Genomic DNA, 18443 nt, shown 5'->3' with positions numbered 1-18443 from the left:
ATCAGGAAAATTCATTGTGGGTTTCAGAGGGTTATAGACACACCCAGTGAAAAATCAGAATTTGATAAAGTACCACTCAGGGCCTCTCCCTTGAAGCTAGTACCAGAATATTCTTTAGTTTTCAAGTGGCACTTCCTTATTTCATTTTTCTTTTTACATTTTATTTTTTAAAAGATTTATTTACTTATGCATATAAGAACTGGGGTGTAGGCCAGAGGTGCAGGGGGTGAGAGGATTCACCAGAGACAGAGTGGGGAGCAGAACAGGTGAATCTACTGAAATATACTGCTGAGGGTGTTACAAGGCAGGGAGAAGGGCACCTCAGAACCCCCAAACCTGCCTGCTCTAATAGGCTCTGCCATCTACCACATCAACACAAAACACATAAGACCTTCAATGGAAAGGAACTTTAATACAATTAGTGTGCAACAAAGAAAATACAAAGAATATAGTTTTAAAATCAAGCATCCGAAGTTACCCATCCCCTCATTGATAAAAGTCCAGTCAAACAGGAATGACCCAGAGCAAGCCTGAAATCCTGCCACAAGTCCAAAGCACCTTCCAGCAGGGACCCATAGAAAAGGGTCAGAAACTGTCAGACAAGTCTGGGAAGAAAAGAGCAAAATCAAAATCAAAATAAAAGCTGCCATGGTTAACCTCCCCACGGGTCTTTCACCCACGTCTGTTTCAACCAGTCCAGGGCCAAGAAGCAAGCACAGCTTCTTCGCATGTCTCTCTGCTCCGTGTGCCTCCTCCTGGTCTCCTTCTTGCTCTCCATGCTGCTTCCTTCCTTCCTCAGTCTCCTCTGCAGCTTCTTCCCTCCCTGCTCAGCTCCACCCTCCTTTGGGTGGGGCAGGGAACCTGGAACCTCCCCTTTTCCTGGGGACCACCCTGTTACAAGGGAAAGTTCTTCTGTGCCAGTGGCTCGTGATATCTGGTGATAACTTGATAGCGCTGAGACTTTAACCCCTGGGCCACCAGGGAGGCCGTTATTTACATTTTGAAAGGACAGGTTCATTAGGAAAAAGAGAAAAAGGCACCTGCATAGTCACAAGTGGGCAGGAAAGCTGCCTTATTTAGTTTTTCTGACCCAAAAAGGAAAGGAAGAAAAGACATACTCTTTGTCTTCTGCAGGGAAAATGTGGTGCCTGTTCCCGTTTCCAAGCATTATATAATGCACTTGTTTGTCATACCGATTTGACTCTTGACTATTTTCCTTCTCCTGATTTCCCCATGCCCGTGAACAGAAATTGTGCTTTCCTCCCCAGCATCCAGGTTGACATGTGGATTTTCCTGGCGTATCTGCCCTTCCTGGTACCTCCCCAGAAATCCTGCCTGTCAGCTCTCTGCCAAGCAAACACAAAAGCCAGAGGACACTGACTTGTTAAGGGTGACCCAAACTTAGCAAGTTTCTTTTCTTTCTGCCCAGAGTGCGTGCTGAGACAGTGGAGCGCGCACGCTAAGGCACCCTCCAAGTTCAGAGCCTGTCCTCAGCTTCCCTGCTGCTTTCTTTCTCTTCCATTGTCTGCGACCATCAGCTACTCCTTTGCTTGGTGAAGATCTATGAACAGGCTTCCTTACCCCTGCCTGGCCTGGTTCCACCGGCCTGGGAGTCCCATTTTATTTCTGTTCCTTGTCTTCTCAATAAATTTTCTTTCTCTAGACAGAAAAGAAAAAGAAAAGAAAATCTATACACATGTGAGATTATCTCTTTTCTAGGAAAAAGAAAATCTCTTCCCATAACCTCATATCACTTCCTATCACCTTATCCTTCAGTTGTTTTAACTAAGTCATGCTCCCCTCCTCCTGCTGCCTTTATATACTTCCTGGAAATATGCAAAGTCAAGTCAAAGTCTGCCATCCCCCGAGGCCCATGTCCTTGACTAACTCAGTCCCTGGCTTTCTTAGACCTTTTTCGTAGGCATATAAAAGATACACATGTATCTTTTGTCTTTTGTTGTAATGCTTTGCTTTGTTTTATAAAACAAGATCAATGTATGTATTGTCCTACACCCTTTTTCTTGCTCAAAAATGCAATATATACAGACCCCTCTATCAGTAAGTACACATTTATAAGATGTCTTACCCCCCCCCCCACATTTAATCCATAGAAAAGGAGGGAGTGAGCAGTCCCAGACCCCTTACTCCCCTACCCCTGCTGATGAGACTTTGAGCTGCTCTAAAAATTCCTGCTGACCTTCCCAGTCTTGTTTTTCCAACTTCCCTGCCTGCCTTCTTATTATGCTTAGGTCATTTTGAGTATTTAAATATCAGGTTGAGGAATAACAACAGCTGGGTGCATGAATAAAATGCAATTACTGTACCAAGTTGAGGTTTTTATTTGTTTGTTTTATTAAAAAGCCATCTTTCCTCTGGATTTCGCAGAGCTCTGTTGCATTTTATTTTTGCCCTAAGTAAGCCCAGTGAATTTTCAGGGTTGATCATTTCTGTTTCGCAATGGGTTCCATTCAGTGAGGTTTCCACGTGAAATTTTCAAATAGAAACAATAGAACCAACTTGTTTAATGTAAAATTCAGCAGGCATGGAAGCACATAAGTCTAGAATGGCTCTTCAGTGAAACCTGCACTTGGCCTTTTTCTCAAGGGGTTCCAGTTTATCATAACACTAAGTTAGAGTTCATCAGAAAATTCAGTAGTGTATTTTGATGGATGGGAAGATGAGCTAAGGAAGGAAAGAAGGAAGAAAATAACATTGACTGCAATTATGGCAAAACCAGAAAGGTTTCATCACATTGTCTTCTTGAGAAAGTGTTATAGGGCAGGGAGAGGGGCACCCCAGACCCCCCCAAACCTTCCTGCTCTAAATAGGTGCTGTCATCCGCCGCATCAACACAAAACATGTGAGACTTTAATGAAAAGGAACTTTAATACAATTAGTAAACAATACAGGAAAGGCAAAGAATATAGTTTCTAAATCAAGCACCCAAAGTTACCCGTCCCCTCATAGGGAAAAGTCCACCCAAACAGGATTGGCCCAGAGCAAGGCCCAAAAGCCTGCCACATGTCTAAAGCACCTCTTGGTGGGGACCCACATAAAAGGATCAGAAACAACCAGACAAGTCTGGGAGGAAAAAAGCAAAATCAAAATCAAGACAAAAACCGCCATTGTCACCTCCCCAAGATTTTCTCACCCACTTCTGTTTCAACCAGTCCAGGACCAAGAAGCAAGTGCAGTTTCTTCACGTGTCTCTCTGCTCCATGTGCCTCCTCCAGGTCTCCTTCTGGCTCTGCATCCTGCTTCTTTCCTTCCTCAGTCTCTTCTGCAGCTGCTGCTTCTCCCTGCTCAACTCCACCCTCCTTTGGGTGGGGCAGGAAACCTGAAACCTCCCCCTTTCCTGGGGACCACCCTGTTACAATAGCACCATAGAGTATGCACATGACCTCTGGAGTTATTCTCTTGGAATGAAATATTCAGATACTGGCTCGTGGCTTGGTTTCCATGCTAGAGGCTAGGGTTACTAAAGTTAATTAATAAATGTTAATGTGCCAGGCCGTCATTCTAAAATTATTCTGATTTCCCACCAGGTTAGTTGCATCTGTTGTTTCTCATTTTCCACTATGGTGAAAAGAAATTTAAAAGGAAAAGACACTATCCGGATAAGCAGTGTGGCTGGCTGGCGACCTTGTGGCTCAGCGGCCTCATTAGTTACCATAGCAGCAAGGCGGTCATACAGTGTGCTTCAGGAGAAGTTTAAATTTAAGTGGGAAAGTTAGATGTGAGAGCTAGAATTTGAAAGCAAAACAATTTGGTATTTCCTAACCAAATATAGACACTTAAACTTCTGAATAAAACCAGTGCCACCTTAGAAAGCGTGTTTTCCGGGAAAGAGTTGAACATGAGTTCAAGATGAGAACATAAAACATGTATTCGCATCTTTATTCAATTAGGAGCAAAAGCTTCCATAAACCCTTAAGCATGCAGCTTCCTTTAAGCCACTAAGAGATTTCACAGCCAGGATCCAGAGTGGAATCAGACCTTGCTTCCTAGCAGTCGTGGGGCAGTTGGGACCAGAGGAGAAGAATTAGAGAATTTAAAGGATGGATTACTACATTCTTAGCAGAGGCCCTTGAGGAAAGAGGCCTTTGTCTGAGATACCAGCTCAAAAACAGTTTGAGTTTTCATTCTTTCTTTCCCAATGAGGTGAAGACTTGCTTATTACTTGATAAGCCACAGCAGAGAACAGTGATTCTAGTTGTAGATTATTTCTCTTTGTGCTTTAATGACAATTGCAGAAAGAGCATTTGCTGTCTCAGATGGGAGTGTTCTCTCCATTCATTCAAACATGAAGAAATGAAATCTCCCATTCCAGCCTGATTTATAGAAATTAAAACCAACTATGCAAATACAAGGCTGTTAGATCTGAGCAGATTGTTCAGTGGCATTGCCTGTGATGTTGTGACGGATACCAGGACACTTCCTCAGTGAAAGCATGGCCCTGTTCTATAGCATTTCTCCCAGGCTTTTTTCTGTAGGGACTAATTATACATTTAAAATTCCCATGAACCTGCTGTACTCACACAACATTTTAACGTATTAATATTTAATGTATTGCCTATTAATGTTTTTTTTCCAGTCTTTTTTATTTTTTTATATTTTTTTAAATATATGCTCTTTTTTTTTAAACATTTATTTATTTATTTATACATGCACTGGGTACAGTCAGAAGCGCAGGAGGGTGAGAGAATTCACCAGAGCCAGAGCGGGGAGCAGAACAGGCAGAAGGACCGAAGTACACTGCTGAGGGGAGCAGCGGGCGGCAGGAGAGGTCTGCGTGCCTCCACAGTCTTTTTTAAACGGGGACAACTAATTAATTTCCCCCCTAACAAACCTAGAGGACTTATTGTGCAAATATCAATATAACATTTTTGAGACTGAGGATGAAAAAGAACTGTAGCCCACACTCTTTCCAGGGTGTCCTTTCTTGTCTTATAGTTTTGCTCCCCCACCCTCCCTGGCCCTTCCTGTAGGATAGAAGGTGAGGGTGTCACAACCCAGATGCTGTGATAATACTAAGTGCCATCTCTTCACCCTCTGGAGCTACTTAGTGATAGCATGACACATTTACCTGTCCTGCAGATACTCAAGCATCTCCTTTCCCAGGTCAGGAAATTTTAATCCTTTCTTTGTTCACTCATTTATTTGACAGATCCTTACTGAAAGCTAATTGCATGAAACATATAAAAGGAATAGGCACCAGGCTTTTAAAAGAAAGGCAGGAATGGAATTTATATTTTAGTGGCGGGGGTGGGAGCAGATTGAATGAAAACAGTTGACCCTTGAACGATAAGGTCTGGACTACAGGTGTTCTTTTATAGACAGAATTTCTTCTAACCAGATGATGTAAACTGAAGGTATGGATAAGTATAGTAAATGCATTCAAGGGTCTACTGTACAACAAATTGATAGTGTTCAGTGCTATGAAGGAAATAAAACAGGTGAGTTGTTTTAGGTAGGTGGGTAAGGGAAGCATTTTTTGAGCTGCAACTTGAAAAATAAGAAGGAACTAGGCCTGTACAGCTCTGGGAAAAGAGTATCCTGAGTAGAAGGAACCTCTAATGCAGAATCCCTGAGGTGGGACTAGTGTGATGTGATCAAGAAGGTCAGTGTAGCTTGAGCAGAGTGGGTGATGGGAGAGAGAGGAAGTGGACTCAGCAAGGCAGTCAGCTCATACCAAAGGATCTTGTTGGCCCTGGTCAATACTGGGTTTTCTTCTGGGAGAGAGGAATACTGTGGTCTGGTTACCTTTTGAAAAGACAATCCATCCTGGCTGCTGGTAGTGTATATATTTTAGGAGTAAGGGCAGAAGAATAGAAGCTTGGAGAAGGGACATTGTTGAGGAGGTGTGTTAGTTATGGTTGCACAACAAATCACCCCAAACCTAGCACCAAAATTGGCAATCTTTTTTATTATCTCATATAAAGTCTGGATCAGGAATTCAGGCATGAGCTAGCGGGGTGGTCCTGCTCACAGTATCTTATGAGGTTGCAGTTAAGATGTTGGCCTGGGCTATAGTGATCTAAAGGCTCAACTGGGCCTCCTGTACCACTTACAAGATGACTCACTCACATAACTGGACAGGAGTCTCACTTTCTTGCCATATGGGCGTTTCCATGGGCCTGCTTGAGTGTCCTTGTAACATGGCGGCTGGCTTTCCCCAGAGTAAATGGTCCAGGAAAGAGCAAAGTGAAAACCACAATTTTTTTTTTTATGACTTAGTCTTGAAAGTCAGTGTCATTTCTGCAATTTCTTATTGGTTAACCAGGACGTCCTATTCTCTGTCATCATGACTGTGCATGTCGGGAGGGGGGGATTATTGGGTGCCGTCTTGGAGGCTGGCTACCACAATGGCTTTCAGAGCAGTTGTCCACATGGGCAAGAGTTGCCCAGCAAAAACTCTTTTCTGAAAAGATACATTCATCTAAACACATCTAAATAGAGATTTTCTTCTTTCATTAGTTGCTTGATGGCCTGCTATTTGGAAATAAATGCACAGAACCAAAAAATACTCTATAAATTATAATCCATTGTTAGACTCTGTAAAGTAGCAGTACTGTAAAATAACAATTCACTTGCCTTAATTTGACAAATCTTCTGTGATTATAAGTGACAGAATGATACAAACTATGTGTTTCTCAATAATTTAAATAGCCTCCCAATCTCTTGAGCAGACAGGAGGAAAGATGAATACACTTCTGTTACTCTCATATTTTATATAACACCTATTTTGCTCCTAAATTGCCTACTGGTTTAGTTGTTTGAACAGGCTTAATTTATCTCTTGCCAAGCCATGCTCAATAAACTGTCATTCTTATAGCTACTTAATGGGAATATGCTTTAAGAACAAGTAAATCGACAAGATACCACTGGCCCTGGAACTTCTGTCAGTTTATAGTTATGGAAACACAAGGCAGACTGGTGTCTTTCAACAAACAGCAGAATTATCTGTCAGAAAGGAGAGTTCATTTAACAAGCGTAGGTGGAAATCACTCTATTTAATTAGGAGAGTTGTCTGTAGCTTTATATTAGTTTCTCTGGTGACTATTTCTTAGCTTTTCTTTGGTTTTTTTTTTTTAAAGATTTATTTATTTATGCATACAAGAACTGGTTTACAGTCCAGCGGTGTCTGTGTGGGGGTGAGAGAACCCATCAGAGACAGAGTGGGGAACAGAACAGGTGGATTGACTGAAATACACTGCTGAGGGGAGCAGTGGGTGAGACAGGAGAGGTCTGCCGTGCCATGTGCGTCACCTCCCTGGCCAGGGATCGAACTTGTGCTGCAGTGGCTGCTGATAGCTTCATAGTGCTGCCAAGGAGGCCCCCAGCTTTTCTATGTTGTAGACAAATGAAAGTAACCCAAACCCAAATCTTTGGAGAAGCAGCCTTTAGAAAGAAAAAAATAGATAAAGGGTTACCAGCGATTACTGTGGCTAGTTGACCAGGAAAGACTTGTTACCTTAGCCCTATGCAAGAATTGGCAGCTTCAGTGGCAGAGGCTGAGCTGAATGCTGTTATTCTGTTGATGGTTGTGTTTTAAGAATAGTTGCCAGATTGGGCCAAATTGTACCTTCCCCATCTCCCACTCAAACATAGAGAAAAATTTACTCTTTAATTCCCTGATGCATTTTATCAATTTTGAGAGTATGGTTTTCACTGCTTAAATTGGAGCCTTTCCAGCTCTTTCCTGCCCATTGACCACACAATAAAAGGATGAATAGTCCAGAACTTAAATTTGAAAGAACTCCATGAGCAGCAGAGTGTCCTTGGCACGGAATCAGAGCCCCTTGCTCCTGAGGTCATTTTGAGTGATGTCCTGAGGCTGTGAGTTTTACATAAATACCCCCCCCCCCGCCACCGCCATGTTGGTGCAGCTCCCCCTTAACACCATAAAACTGATGTTTTTATGTTGTACTTTAGCACCTGTGAGTGATGAAGAGGATGGAGCCGTTCTGTTTGACAACTCTGGCAAGACAGCTGCTGATCCCTTTGACACGTCTTCTGGATCTGTGCAGCTCATCGCAATAAAACCCACTGCCCTCCCTGTGGTACACCCCACCTCAGACAGGAGCCAGGAGCCGGCAGTCCTCAACGGCGAGGTGAGCCCCTGAGGACCTATAGGGGTCAGAGCTAGGGCAGCCAGGCCCCTGTGAATCAGACCCCGGAGTCATACCCAGCAGACTGAGTGCAGGTTGAGTCCAGGTGTACAGGGCTTGTTCGGTCATTTTCACCTCTGCATGGGCAGGCCTCCTGGGAAGAATCAGGACACAGTCACCCAAAACGGGTTTGTTGGGCAGTTTTTTTCAGAGCATTTTCTACCTTCATTGGAAACTCCAGAGGGGATGTTTTTAAAACTGTAGTTATAAAGGGGAATAACAGAAATTTTCCCCCACCCCCTTCCACATACACAGCCTTCTGTCTTTCTTGACAACACGCCTAAACTGTCCATGATGGGATGTCAGTTGCTGTGGGGATGGGAGGGACTTGAGTTGAAAGGGAACTAGAGAAGGTTCTGTTGTTGGGACAGAGACGTGGCCCACCTATAGGCCCTGAAATGACTTTTATTTCTTGTAGCAATTTTGAAATAATCCTGTGGCCTGCTTCCAGGAGGATATAATGGATATCACCGTGTGAATCAGTATTCCTAAGAGTTTGTTAAGGATTTGTAGTCTACAATGGAGAATGAGAGTTCATCAAAGGAAAATGGATGAATGGATAGATTATATAGAGAAATGATAGATAGATAGATAGATACACATATACATACATACATACATATATACATAGACAGATATGTAGATAGACACATAAATAGATAGATACATAGACACAGGCAGATAGGGACCCATGTAGATGGACACATAGACAGAACATAGATACATAAATGGATGCAGTTTAAGGGAAAGCAAGAAAGCAGGTCAGGTAAGAATCATTGGCCATTCCTCCATCTTCTGTGGCAGAATGATCAGTGGGCTGGAAATGTTTCAGAATACACCTCTGGCATGTGCATGTGAATACTTGCATTGCACATTTGTGCACACATACTAACCTACTTATGTTTTTCTCTATTATTAAGTTGTTAGGTTGGTCATTCATTTCATTTGTTTATATTCTGCTGTCGTTACCTGCAACAAGTGGAAGATCTCCAAAGATGGAAAGTCTTCTTCGCACCACACCCAACTTGCCACAACCCTATACACCTGGGCGTTGTCAGTGCACATCAGGGACTTGGCCTCTGTCCCCCACCCAGGCCTGATTCAGAAAGCTCCACTTGTTTTCTGGCCAGAAAAACTGAGCTCCTCTTAAGTATGGGATGGGTTGAGCTTCACCAAATTTGAGAGACTTAATTAGTCGTAGAATTGCAGAGCACATCTTTCCCAACCTCTTCCTTTTCTAGACAAAGAAACCAGAGGCTTGTTCAGCTTCACACTGCAGGATGATGACAGTTAGGCGTTCAAGTCCCCTGGCTCTCTGTCCAGGGCTCTTTTACTCTCTTTGACTCGCTACGGCCTGTCAGTGGAAAATAGCATTGTGCTCAAAAGACGATGAAATCTAAGCCACCCTGCAAAAGTTTGCATCCCAGCTCTTCTACTTACTCTCTGTGTGACCTTTGGCAGGTTAATTTCTCTAGGCCTCAGTATTTCCAGCTGTAAAATAGGGCTGTTTTGAGGATCAAATATACATAAGGCACTTAGAACAGTGCCTGACACACAATACATACATTATTATCATCACCGTTAGTGAGCCAATCAGCAAGGATTCATTGACGCTGTACTTTATGCCCCTTGACTGTAATTTGGGAATCTGTATGTCTTCTCAAAGCCAATCATGGCCATTGAATCTTTCCTTAGGCACAATTTTGCCACTAAACGTACAAGTCCAGTGATCAGTTATCACTGATGCACTGGTCACTGCTTCCACTTAGAACCCTCTGCCCGGTAGACCCAGCTAATGGCCACCATGCCTGCATCTTTTCATCTCTGCTTAGTGAGGTGACTTTCATGGGGACAGATTCCATGTCTCGCCTGTATTCAACTTTGGTTCCCTTTTTCTGCCAGGCCCATAACCCTGTCACAGAAATGGATACTTGTTACATTTTGGTCGTTAAAGGAATGGCCCTTGCTGGCATTTGGATGGAAAGAGAGCCCTGAACTGTTCTCTGTAATTTGCTGTCTTGTGGTGTTAGAGCAGATTGTCTTATAATTTTCTTCGTTCTCTTATGGGCACTTGTTTAAGTGAAAACAGCACAGCCCCAAACCCATAAATTTTCCTTTCATGAATTATAGGACATTCATTTAAAGATTATTTTAAAGAAAACATCACAACATAGAAAGTTCAGAAAATAAGAAAAATCACTATAATTTCAGTGCCCTAACATATCCTGTTTCCATTTTTTGCAACTTCTCATCAAGCTTTTGATCACTTGTGTGTATTTCAAAATCTCATTCTACGCAGATAATTTTATATCTTCTATCTTAAGCATTTGCTGTGTTGCTGTTGTCTTTCTGTTCATTGCTAGTGATTTAATTGAATAGATGTATCATTGATTAGAAAACTAATCTCCCATTGTTCAAAACTTCCAGGTAGGTTTTGGCTTCAGTTTTGGCTATTATAAATAACATCACAATGACTAATTTCACACATGGCTTTTAAAAACTTTTTATTTTGAAGTCGTTTGGGGTTTACAGAAGAGTTGCATGACAGCACAGGGAGTTCCTGGATGCTCTTTACCTAGCTATCCCTACTGACAAAAACCATAGAATAATTATCAAAGCCAGGAAATGAACATGGATATACTACTATTGACTAATTTATGAATCTCATTTGAATTTCACCAGTTTTCCTGATAGTGACCTTTTTCTGATCCAGAGTCCAGGATCCTACACGGCATTTAGTTGTCTCTTTAGTCATCTCCAGCCTGGGGTAGTTCCTCATCAGCCTCTGTGACCCTTCTGTGTCTTTCATGACCATGACTCTTTGAAGAGCACTGTCCAGTAATCATGGAGCATATCCCTCAATTTGGGTTTGTCTGATGTGTTCTTATAAATGGATGCTGGTTGTGTGCTTTTGGCATGAACCTGGGAGCCACGTCTCGTGAGCATCTTGTCAGGAATCACTTGATCCCAGTGGGTCTGATTACTGGTGATATTAACGTTTGTCTCTGACTTTGAACCTCTCTTGGAATGTTGCTTTAGTAGAGATTCCAGAAATGGGTTCCTGGCTTGGAGGACATCTTGCTAGCTACTTCTCTTATTTCCTCTATGACAAGGAGAATGAGAGAACAAATTGAAACTTGTGAAGTGCTACCAGTCTAAACATATCACTAGAGACCAACTGGTGGAGATCTTTGCAAAAGTTAGGGGAAAAAATGGGACCTCCAGCTTACGTTTCTTCAAATGTGGTAAAAACAAAGCATCTAAGAAGCAGCCTGGTATTAGCTGACCTCAGGCCTTGTACTCTGGGTTGGTACATTTTTACCACTGGATGAATTCCTTTCTAAAATAGCCTAGCAGTGTGGAGTATCACATCCCAACTAGAGGTCTCTGTTGCCATTTACACAGCTCTCTGGGTATTTGAGTTTGTCCTCAAGGCTAGGATATCATTTCTCAGGCGCATGACTCCTGCTGGTTGCATAAAACACCGCGTTCTTACCACACTTTTTGGCCAAACATAGTCCTTGGTGTGTGTTGTTACAGGCTGCTTCTTGCAGCCTTCTTGCCACTACCTTTTGTTTTCTCCCCAAACAAGAACCAGAAAAAATGCAACCGGAGTAGCTTTCATGGACCCGAGGAGAGGAAGGGCATTCTGAGACCAAGTTATGCAGTCAACCTGTTGCCTCTGCCCCTTCTTTCCTATACCCTGCCCCTTCCCACCTCCTCAGCACCCCTGCACTGCATTCATGCTGCTCAAGGCCCCCCTCCATCCCGCTCCACCCAAGCCCACCCACCTGAGTACTCTGCTCCCAAAGATACTCATTTCCCTTCCCCTTCTCTCCCTTGCTCTTACCTATAAAGAAATCCTACTAACCCCACATTAACAATAATATTTGTAAGTCATTCTCAGCCTCTGGCCATTTAAATGATCTGTATGTATGAATTCACGTGATCCTCACACCCGCCCTGGGAGGTAGGGCTGCTTGCTGACATGTGCTACTTAATGGCAAGGATAAGTTCTGAGAAACATGTCATTAGGTGATTTCTTCATTGTGTGAATATCGTAGAAGGACACAAACCTAGATGGTACAACCTACCCCGCAGCTGGGCCAGTATAGAGTACAGAGCCCACCATCATACATGGTCCCTTGTGGGACCAAAATGTCACTGTGTTTTAAGTGACTGTATTACTCCCTCCTGCTTACACTAAAAGATGCACAGAGAAATTAAGTAATGTGATGAAGGTCACACAGCTAAGAAGAGTAGGATTTAAACCGGGCCAGTTGGTCTAGTTCCTGAACGTCCACCTTAGCCCCAGCTCTGTGCTGCTCCATCACTAAGATGTGAATGACTGGAAGCAACAGAAGTACCCTCCCAGGAGTGTTTGTTTATTAACCCAAGCGAACTCTGGTGAACATTTCATTAAGAGTTGGGGATGAGTGTAAGAGACTGACTTTAAAAAGATGATCTTCTCCTATGTTCTTTGCACATAAGTTTGTTTCAGGAGACGACCCTGAGCCCTTACCTGTGGCAGACAAGGGAGAAGGGAGGATTGAGGGAAAATGTCCTTGAGCAGAAACGAGTACTGCCTGGCCTTAATTTTTGAAGACTTGACCTTCTAGCAGATTTCAGGTTAATTATCCAAATAGAAGAGAATTAAGAAGACAAAAAAGAGTTTAAAGCACTGCAGTGGGGCCTCCCTGGTGGCGCAGAGGTTGAGCGCTGGGTTGCGAAGCTGCCCGCGGCCTCTGTGGCACCAGTTCGATCCCCGGCTGCTCCCCAGCCACCGGAGGAGGGTCCCACATGGTGCACAGACCTCTCCTGCCGCCCGCTGCTCCCCTCAGCAGTGTACTTGGGTCCTTCTGCCTGCTCTGCTCCCCGCTCTGGCTCTGGTGAATTCTCTCACCCTCCCGTGCTTCTGACTGTACCCAGTGCATGTATAAACAAAAAACAAACAAACAAACAAACAAATAAATAAATAAATAAAACATGCCTCTATTTAAAAAAAAAACAAAAACAAAAACAAACTAAAGCACTGCAATGGCAGGTCAGGGATTCGTGGTCCTGATTGGCCAGAAGCCCAGCATGCTAACTTTGGGCCTTGCTACTTGGATCTTCCAGTCCAGGAGGGATACAAAGACAACTGTAGCCCTGCCCCCCATCCTTAACATTGGTCAGACAATTGAGGGAGCTCCTCATAACAGCTTCTGCTCCCCTCTCACTACCTCTGTATTTCTCATGTGCCATGAAAATTCTGATTCAGTAGGTTTGCCATAGAGCCTTCTGGATTTTTGCCAGGTCCAATGCACTGCCAGATAACCACTGCCTTGGGCATCTTCCAGATGAAAATTCCCAACTCTGACAAACGCCTCCCTCCAGTGTCTCCCAGGTGAAATCTCCCAGTCCAGGGACATTGACTTTGAGCTATCTGCACGTCCTTGTCCTCTCATACTGAGGGGCTGTGTACATAGTGGTTAACGGTGCAGACTCAGAACTCAGCTGTCCAAGGTCAAATCCTGGCTCCTTTCTGTTATCTGGGGGGCCTTGAGAAAGTTCCTTAATCTCATCTGTCATGTGGGCAGTGATACTAAACTGGCTAATGGGATGCAGTGAAGATTAAGAAGAGTCCATGCCCATGAAGCACCCTAGTAACTACACATTGTACCTCTCGATAAAGGGGAACACTTACTCGGAGAACTGGGGTGTCCCAACTCCACACTTGGCTAGCTTAACCTTTTGGGACCTCCATTTCCTCATACCTACCAGATTTTTGAGGATTATCCCTTGAAATTATAGCTGTGAGATTGCTCTCTGCACCATACATTGTTATGTAAACATAGTCATCTGATTACAAATGATTGTCCAGATTATCCTATAAATATCAGGCAGCTTGGCTGTTTGTAGGTGTTACATCCTCATCATTTGTTGGCCATTAGCGTAGTCATCTGCTTGTATCTTTGATGGGTCAGAAGGCACATTGGCCATATTCCCTTCTATGAGATGGTGTCTGCCCCCCTTCTTTACCCTATTCATCCCAACTCATCCCTGGCTGGGCTACTGAGGCAGAGGCTCCCACACAGGGAAACCATAAGGGTTTGGGCAGGATTGAGCTCCATACCACAAAGCTGAACATACAGCTTCAAGCCTAGGCCTGAGCAGACTTAGATAGATTAAGGAGAAAGGGGCCCTGGGAGATGCGGAGTGACTTCGGTGAGGGCCAGGCTCCACTGTCTGAGGCCAACTGTTATAGGCTGGTCTTGGAAGAGGACACGGGTGCGTCTGGCTGACTCAAAGGCCAGAGGTAAAGCATTGGGTGGCTCTTCAAGAGTCACAGCCTCAGAGGAAGGCCTCCTACTTGTCCTCCCAGATGGTGGGGTGTGGGCCTGAGTCTGTCTGTCTCTCCCCCAGGTGAACAAGGCCCTGAAGCAGAAGTCTGACATTGAACACTATCGGAACAAGCTGCGCCTCAAAGCCAAGAGGAAGGGCTATTACGACTTCCCGCCGATGGAGACAAACAAGGCTCAGACGGAAAGAAAAAAAATGTATGAGAAGGCCCCAAAGGAAATTGAGCATGTTTTGGACCCAGATCCGGAATTGTGTGCCCCATTTGCTGAGTCTAAAAACAGGTGCGTCTCTCGGGCGCTCTGAAGGTCGCTGTACTGTTGGGAGGAGGGCGGAGGGTGCCTGGGCAACACAGCCCCAGTCCCTTGATCTGTGAGCTCAGACATTGTCTTTGCAGGCTGTTGATCCCGGCCGCGCTGGTCTGTGTGAGCAGGGACACCATAATGAGTCTGGAAGAATAAAATTGAAGCCATTAAAAAAATACTTGGGCAAACCATAATTGTCCTTTAGCTTAATGATATTTTCAGACCCATAGCTGTTTTCAGAGCTGGGTGAGGACATAATTATCAGCAGTTATGCAACTCCCAGATCAAGGGACATTGTATTTTTTCAATTATTTTAGTGACTCTCTTGCACAAGAAAAGCAAATTGCATACCTCACCTTTTCATTCAGCTTCAGTAAGTAGTTACCGCCTTGCTAGTCAGCTATCTGTGTGGCGTTCATCTCTTCAATTCATAGATTTGTCGGCACCTACTAAGTATTAGGCACTGTGCAAGATGCTGAATATCATGGCCGTGCGTGCCTTTTCTCATTCATGCCTTTATTCAACTCATTGTTTATGGCAATGAGACACCCCATTCACTGGGTCTGATGCAAGAGAACAATAACCTCCCCCAAAAGTTTATTACTCACAATTACAATGGGTATTTGAAGCATGAGGCACTGTAATGATCTTAGAGGGGGCTATAGCCTAGTGAGGGAGGGTTAGACCTGGTGCTTTGAATTGACATCCCTCCATGCTCTGTTGCTAACTGGGAGGCGGGTGACCTTACCTACTGGGTAAAGGGGTGGAAGCTACCGCAGCTCAACACACTCTCCTTTCTGCTTTCCCTCGTCAGCTCTGAAGCACTTTTATGGTTGGACATCTTGTCTGTCAAATAGACATTCTCCTTGGCGACAGCCCCTTGCTTTGATCATGTTAATGCTGTCCCATCCCGTAGCCTTGGCAGATGCACCATAGACTGGGCAGGACAGGACAGTTCTGGCTGAGTGTGTATTATGAAAAAGAAAAATGACTGTGTGACAGGCTTGGATGGAGGCCACAAAATCAAGCTGAGAGGTGTGGCCAAATTTTATGAATGGAATTGACATAATTTTATGTTCAATAAGGAAGAGACAGAATTCTCAACCAGGGGTTAATTTACCATGCTGCTAATTAGGCTTGGTGGGTATGACAAACTATTGATCTCAAATCCCGCCATGACAGCAGTCACAATGCATGTGTCACCATGTTGGTAATGGTAGAAGAAAAGATAGGGGTTTTATGGGGCAGCTGGGGGCATCTTTAACTTTTACTTTGCACTTCAGGACTTTTTTCTTCTGTGGCCTTTTATGTATTTTTTCCGGGGTTTCCTGCTGACATTCAGAAAGTGAATCAAAGATCATGTACAAATAAAAGGAACTTAACTTTGATGTTATTTGAGAAATAAATAAAAATTTCAGCTAAGGCTTTTTATAAAGAGGAGGATCAAAATTTTTTCTACAGAAACTTTTTGTCCAGCAAAATTCAGGCTTGATTCGGATGGCCTGTGGATGCTGGGGGGTATGTAGTTAATCCTCAGTAAATTCTGTTGAAGACATGAGGCAATATCTCCTAAGAACCAACATCAATGTTAATTTTTTTTTTTGACCAATTAAGGGTAAATCATGAATTGCTGCTGCATATGGAGTGAGTTGGGAGTAGGAATAAAGACGGGTCAGCAAGAAATGAGCAAGGGGGAGGGAAATTAACATACACAAAGTAGTGACAGACTAAGTACACTCTGAGATTATCCTTGTCACGATCTACTGCCTACTGCAGAGGCTGCTGTGTGTAATATTATCACAGGTTGGAGTTACCTGTTGATTGCTGTTCAGTTTTGTTCTCCAGAAGTTCTGTTCTCAAGGACCTGTATACTGCAGGACACGGTAAAAGAATCATTCTCTAGTCCAGATGTAGTGTCAGTTACCAGAATTTTACCCTGAGACCTAAATTAAATCAAAGACAAAGTTTGAGTCCAAATGTTGAGTCATCCCCAAATCTTTTAAAAGTGTTTTCACAATTTTTTTCTTTAAAGTCAGAAGCACAGCCCCATTCTTGAATTTTTAAATTCTTACCCAGAGACATCAAGTACAGATAGAATGGGGGCAAATGTTGTCAGAGTGCTCCTGGTAGAGCCCTTGTCTCCCACACTCCTGCAGGCCCCCCACCACCTCCTTACCACCGGCATCTCTGGCTCACCTTGGGACCATTTCTCAGCTGTCCTCATCCAGAAGTGTCAGGTAGCTGACACTCCCTAGAGCAGCCTCAGTCACCGACATATGGGAACTGATGGATAAATGCTTCCAACAGGACAGCTCTGTGTTTTAAGCTACACTGTCATCATAAACCTGTTCTAGCTTCTGTATGTGATGATTTAACATCTGGGTCCTGCCTTTCCCTTGTCTGGCTACTATTCCAATTTCTAGAAATAGAATCTCACCTGCAAGTGTGGCTTTCATATATATGCAAACCAGTAAGTCAGAAGCCACCTCCAACCACCTCCTTTATACAGGGCACTCTGGCTCTGGACCCTCACTCCCCTTCCCTAATCACTCCAGCCAGGTGCCAGACAACTAGGGATAACCCCTATGCTCCAGATTCTGCCAAAATTACTCAAATGAGCCAGTCCTTCACCTGCTCACCCTATCTTGCCTATTCTTTCCCTTGGAAACCACAAATAAGGTTCTTGCCAAACCTTTACCCTCACTCCTCTGGTGCTTCCCCGTGTGGCCCCATGGCACAGTGTGCCCCTTCCTCTTGGCATCCATGAGTGTAACAAGCTATCTTTACAATGGCAGTCATCGCCTGAATTTGTTGATCTCGCCATTACTTGAATGAAATGAAACATCGCCCTTATTTCTGCAGTGAGTTTGATCCCTACTCGCCTCAAGCATTAATCTGCTCTTTATGGTACTCACCCTTCCCTCTCTCATTTCCCACTTCCCAACTAGTGGTTCCTGGAATCCACTTCCATCTAAACCACTTGCACTCAAATCATCGCAGTCTACTTCTGGGGTAACCCAGCCTACAGCATGACGAATGCAGACAGAGTGCTGGAAGTAGGGCCTCCTCCTCCTCGGTGGCTCCAGTTCATCTCTGTGGAGCCCTAGGTTTTCACAGAACACTACTTTCTTAAACTATAGTGGGATTTAAAAGTCCCTAAAAATACAAGTAAAATTCATCATGATCAAGCCAATAATCCTTTCAGAGATAAAAACCCTACCTCTCTGGTTTGCAAGTTTCGAAAATTATTAACTTTTAAAGCATGTAGCAAAGTACTAATAGGAAATGAACACACCTAATGGAACTCTTATTTGATTCAAATGAGTAATTTCTCTACCTGAGAGCCCAATTTATTTCCAGTTGCCCACATACCGGCACACATTGGTGGTCTGGTCGATTGAAATCCATGTAAAACAGTGACCTTTTAGCTGTGTATTATAATGGAACTTTGTCTTTGAAGAAAAAGTAGCTGGGAGTGCAGTCCTGTGCCTGAGCTCTCACCCGCAGTCATGGTTCTTAAAAGGGCTACATGATCTCACTATTGTATTTCTAATACTCCAAAATAGCCTACTTTAACGTCAATTGCTAATCCTAGTATTTACTCCTCACCACCCTTATTAGTAAATCT

General features: G+C 43.7%; 1 protein-coding gene across 1 annotated transcript in view; it reads left to right on the top strand.

The window, feature by feature from the left end:
* The window catches only part of KIAA1549L (KIAA1549 like), a gene marked incomplete at both ends in the record, with an annotated part of 230659 nt that overhangs the window by 180497 nt on the left and 31719 nt on the right, over positions 1-18443 (top strand). The window contains 2 exons of the mRNA XM_084254514.1: positions 7936-8114; positions 14577-14794. Coding sequence (XP_084110640.1) covers positions 7936-8114; positions 14577-14794 — 397 coding nt within the window. The remainder of the gene's footprint in view (positions 1-7935; positions 8115-14576; positions 14795-18443) is intronic.

This window comes from Talpa europaea, assembly GCF_964194135.1.
Source record: "Talpa europaea genome assembly, chromosome: 1".
NCBI lineage: Eukaryota > Metazoa > Chordata > Mammalia > Eulipotyphla > Talpidae > Talpa > Talpa europaea.
The sequence above is the reverse complement of the archived record's forward strand: the minus strand, read 5'-3'. Positions and strand labels throughout refer to the sequence as shown.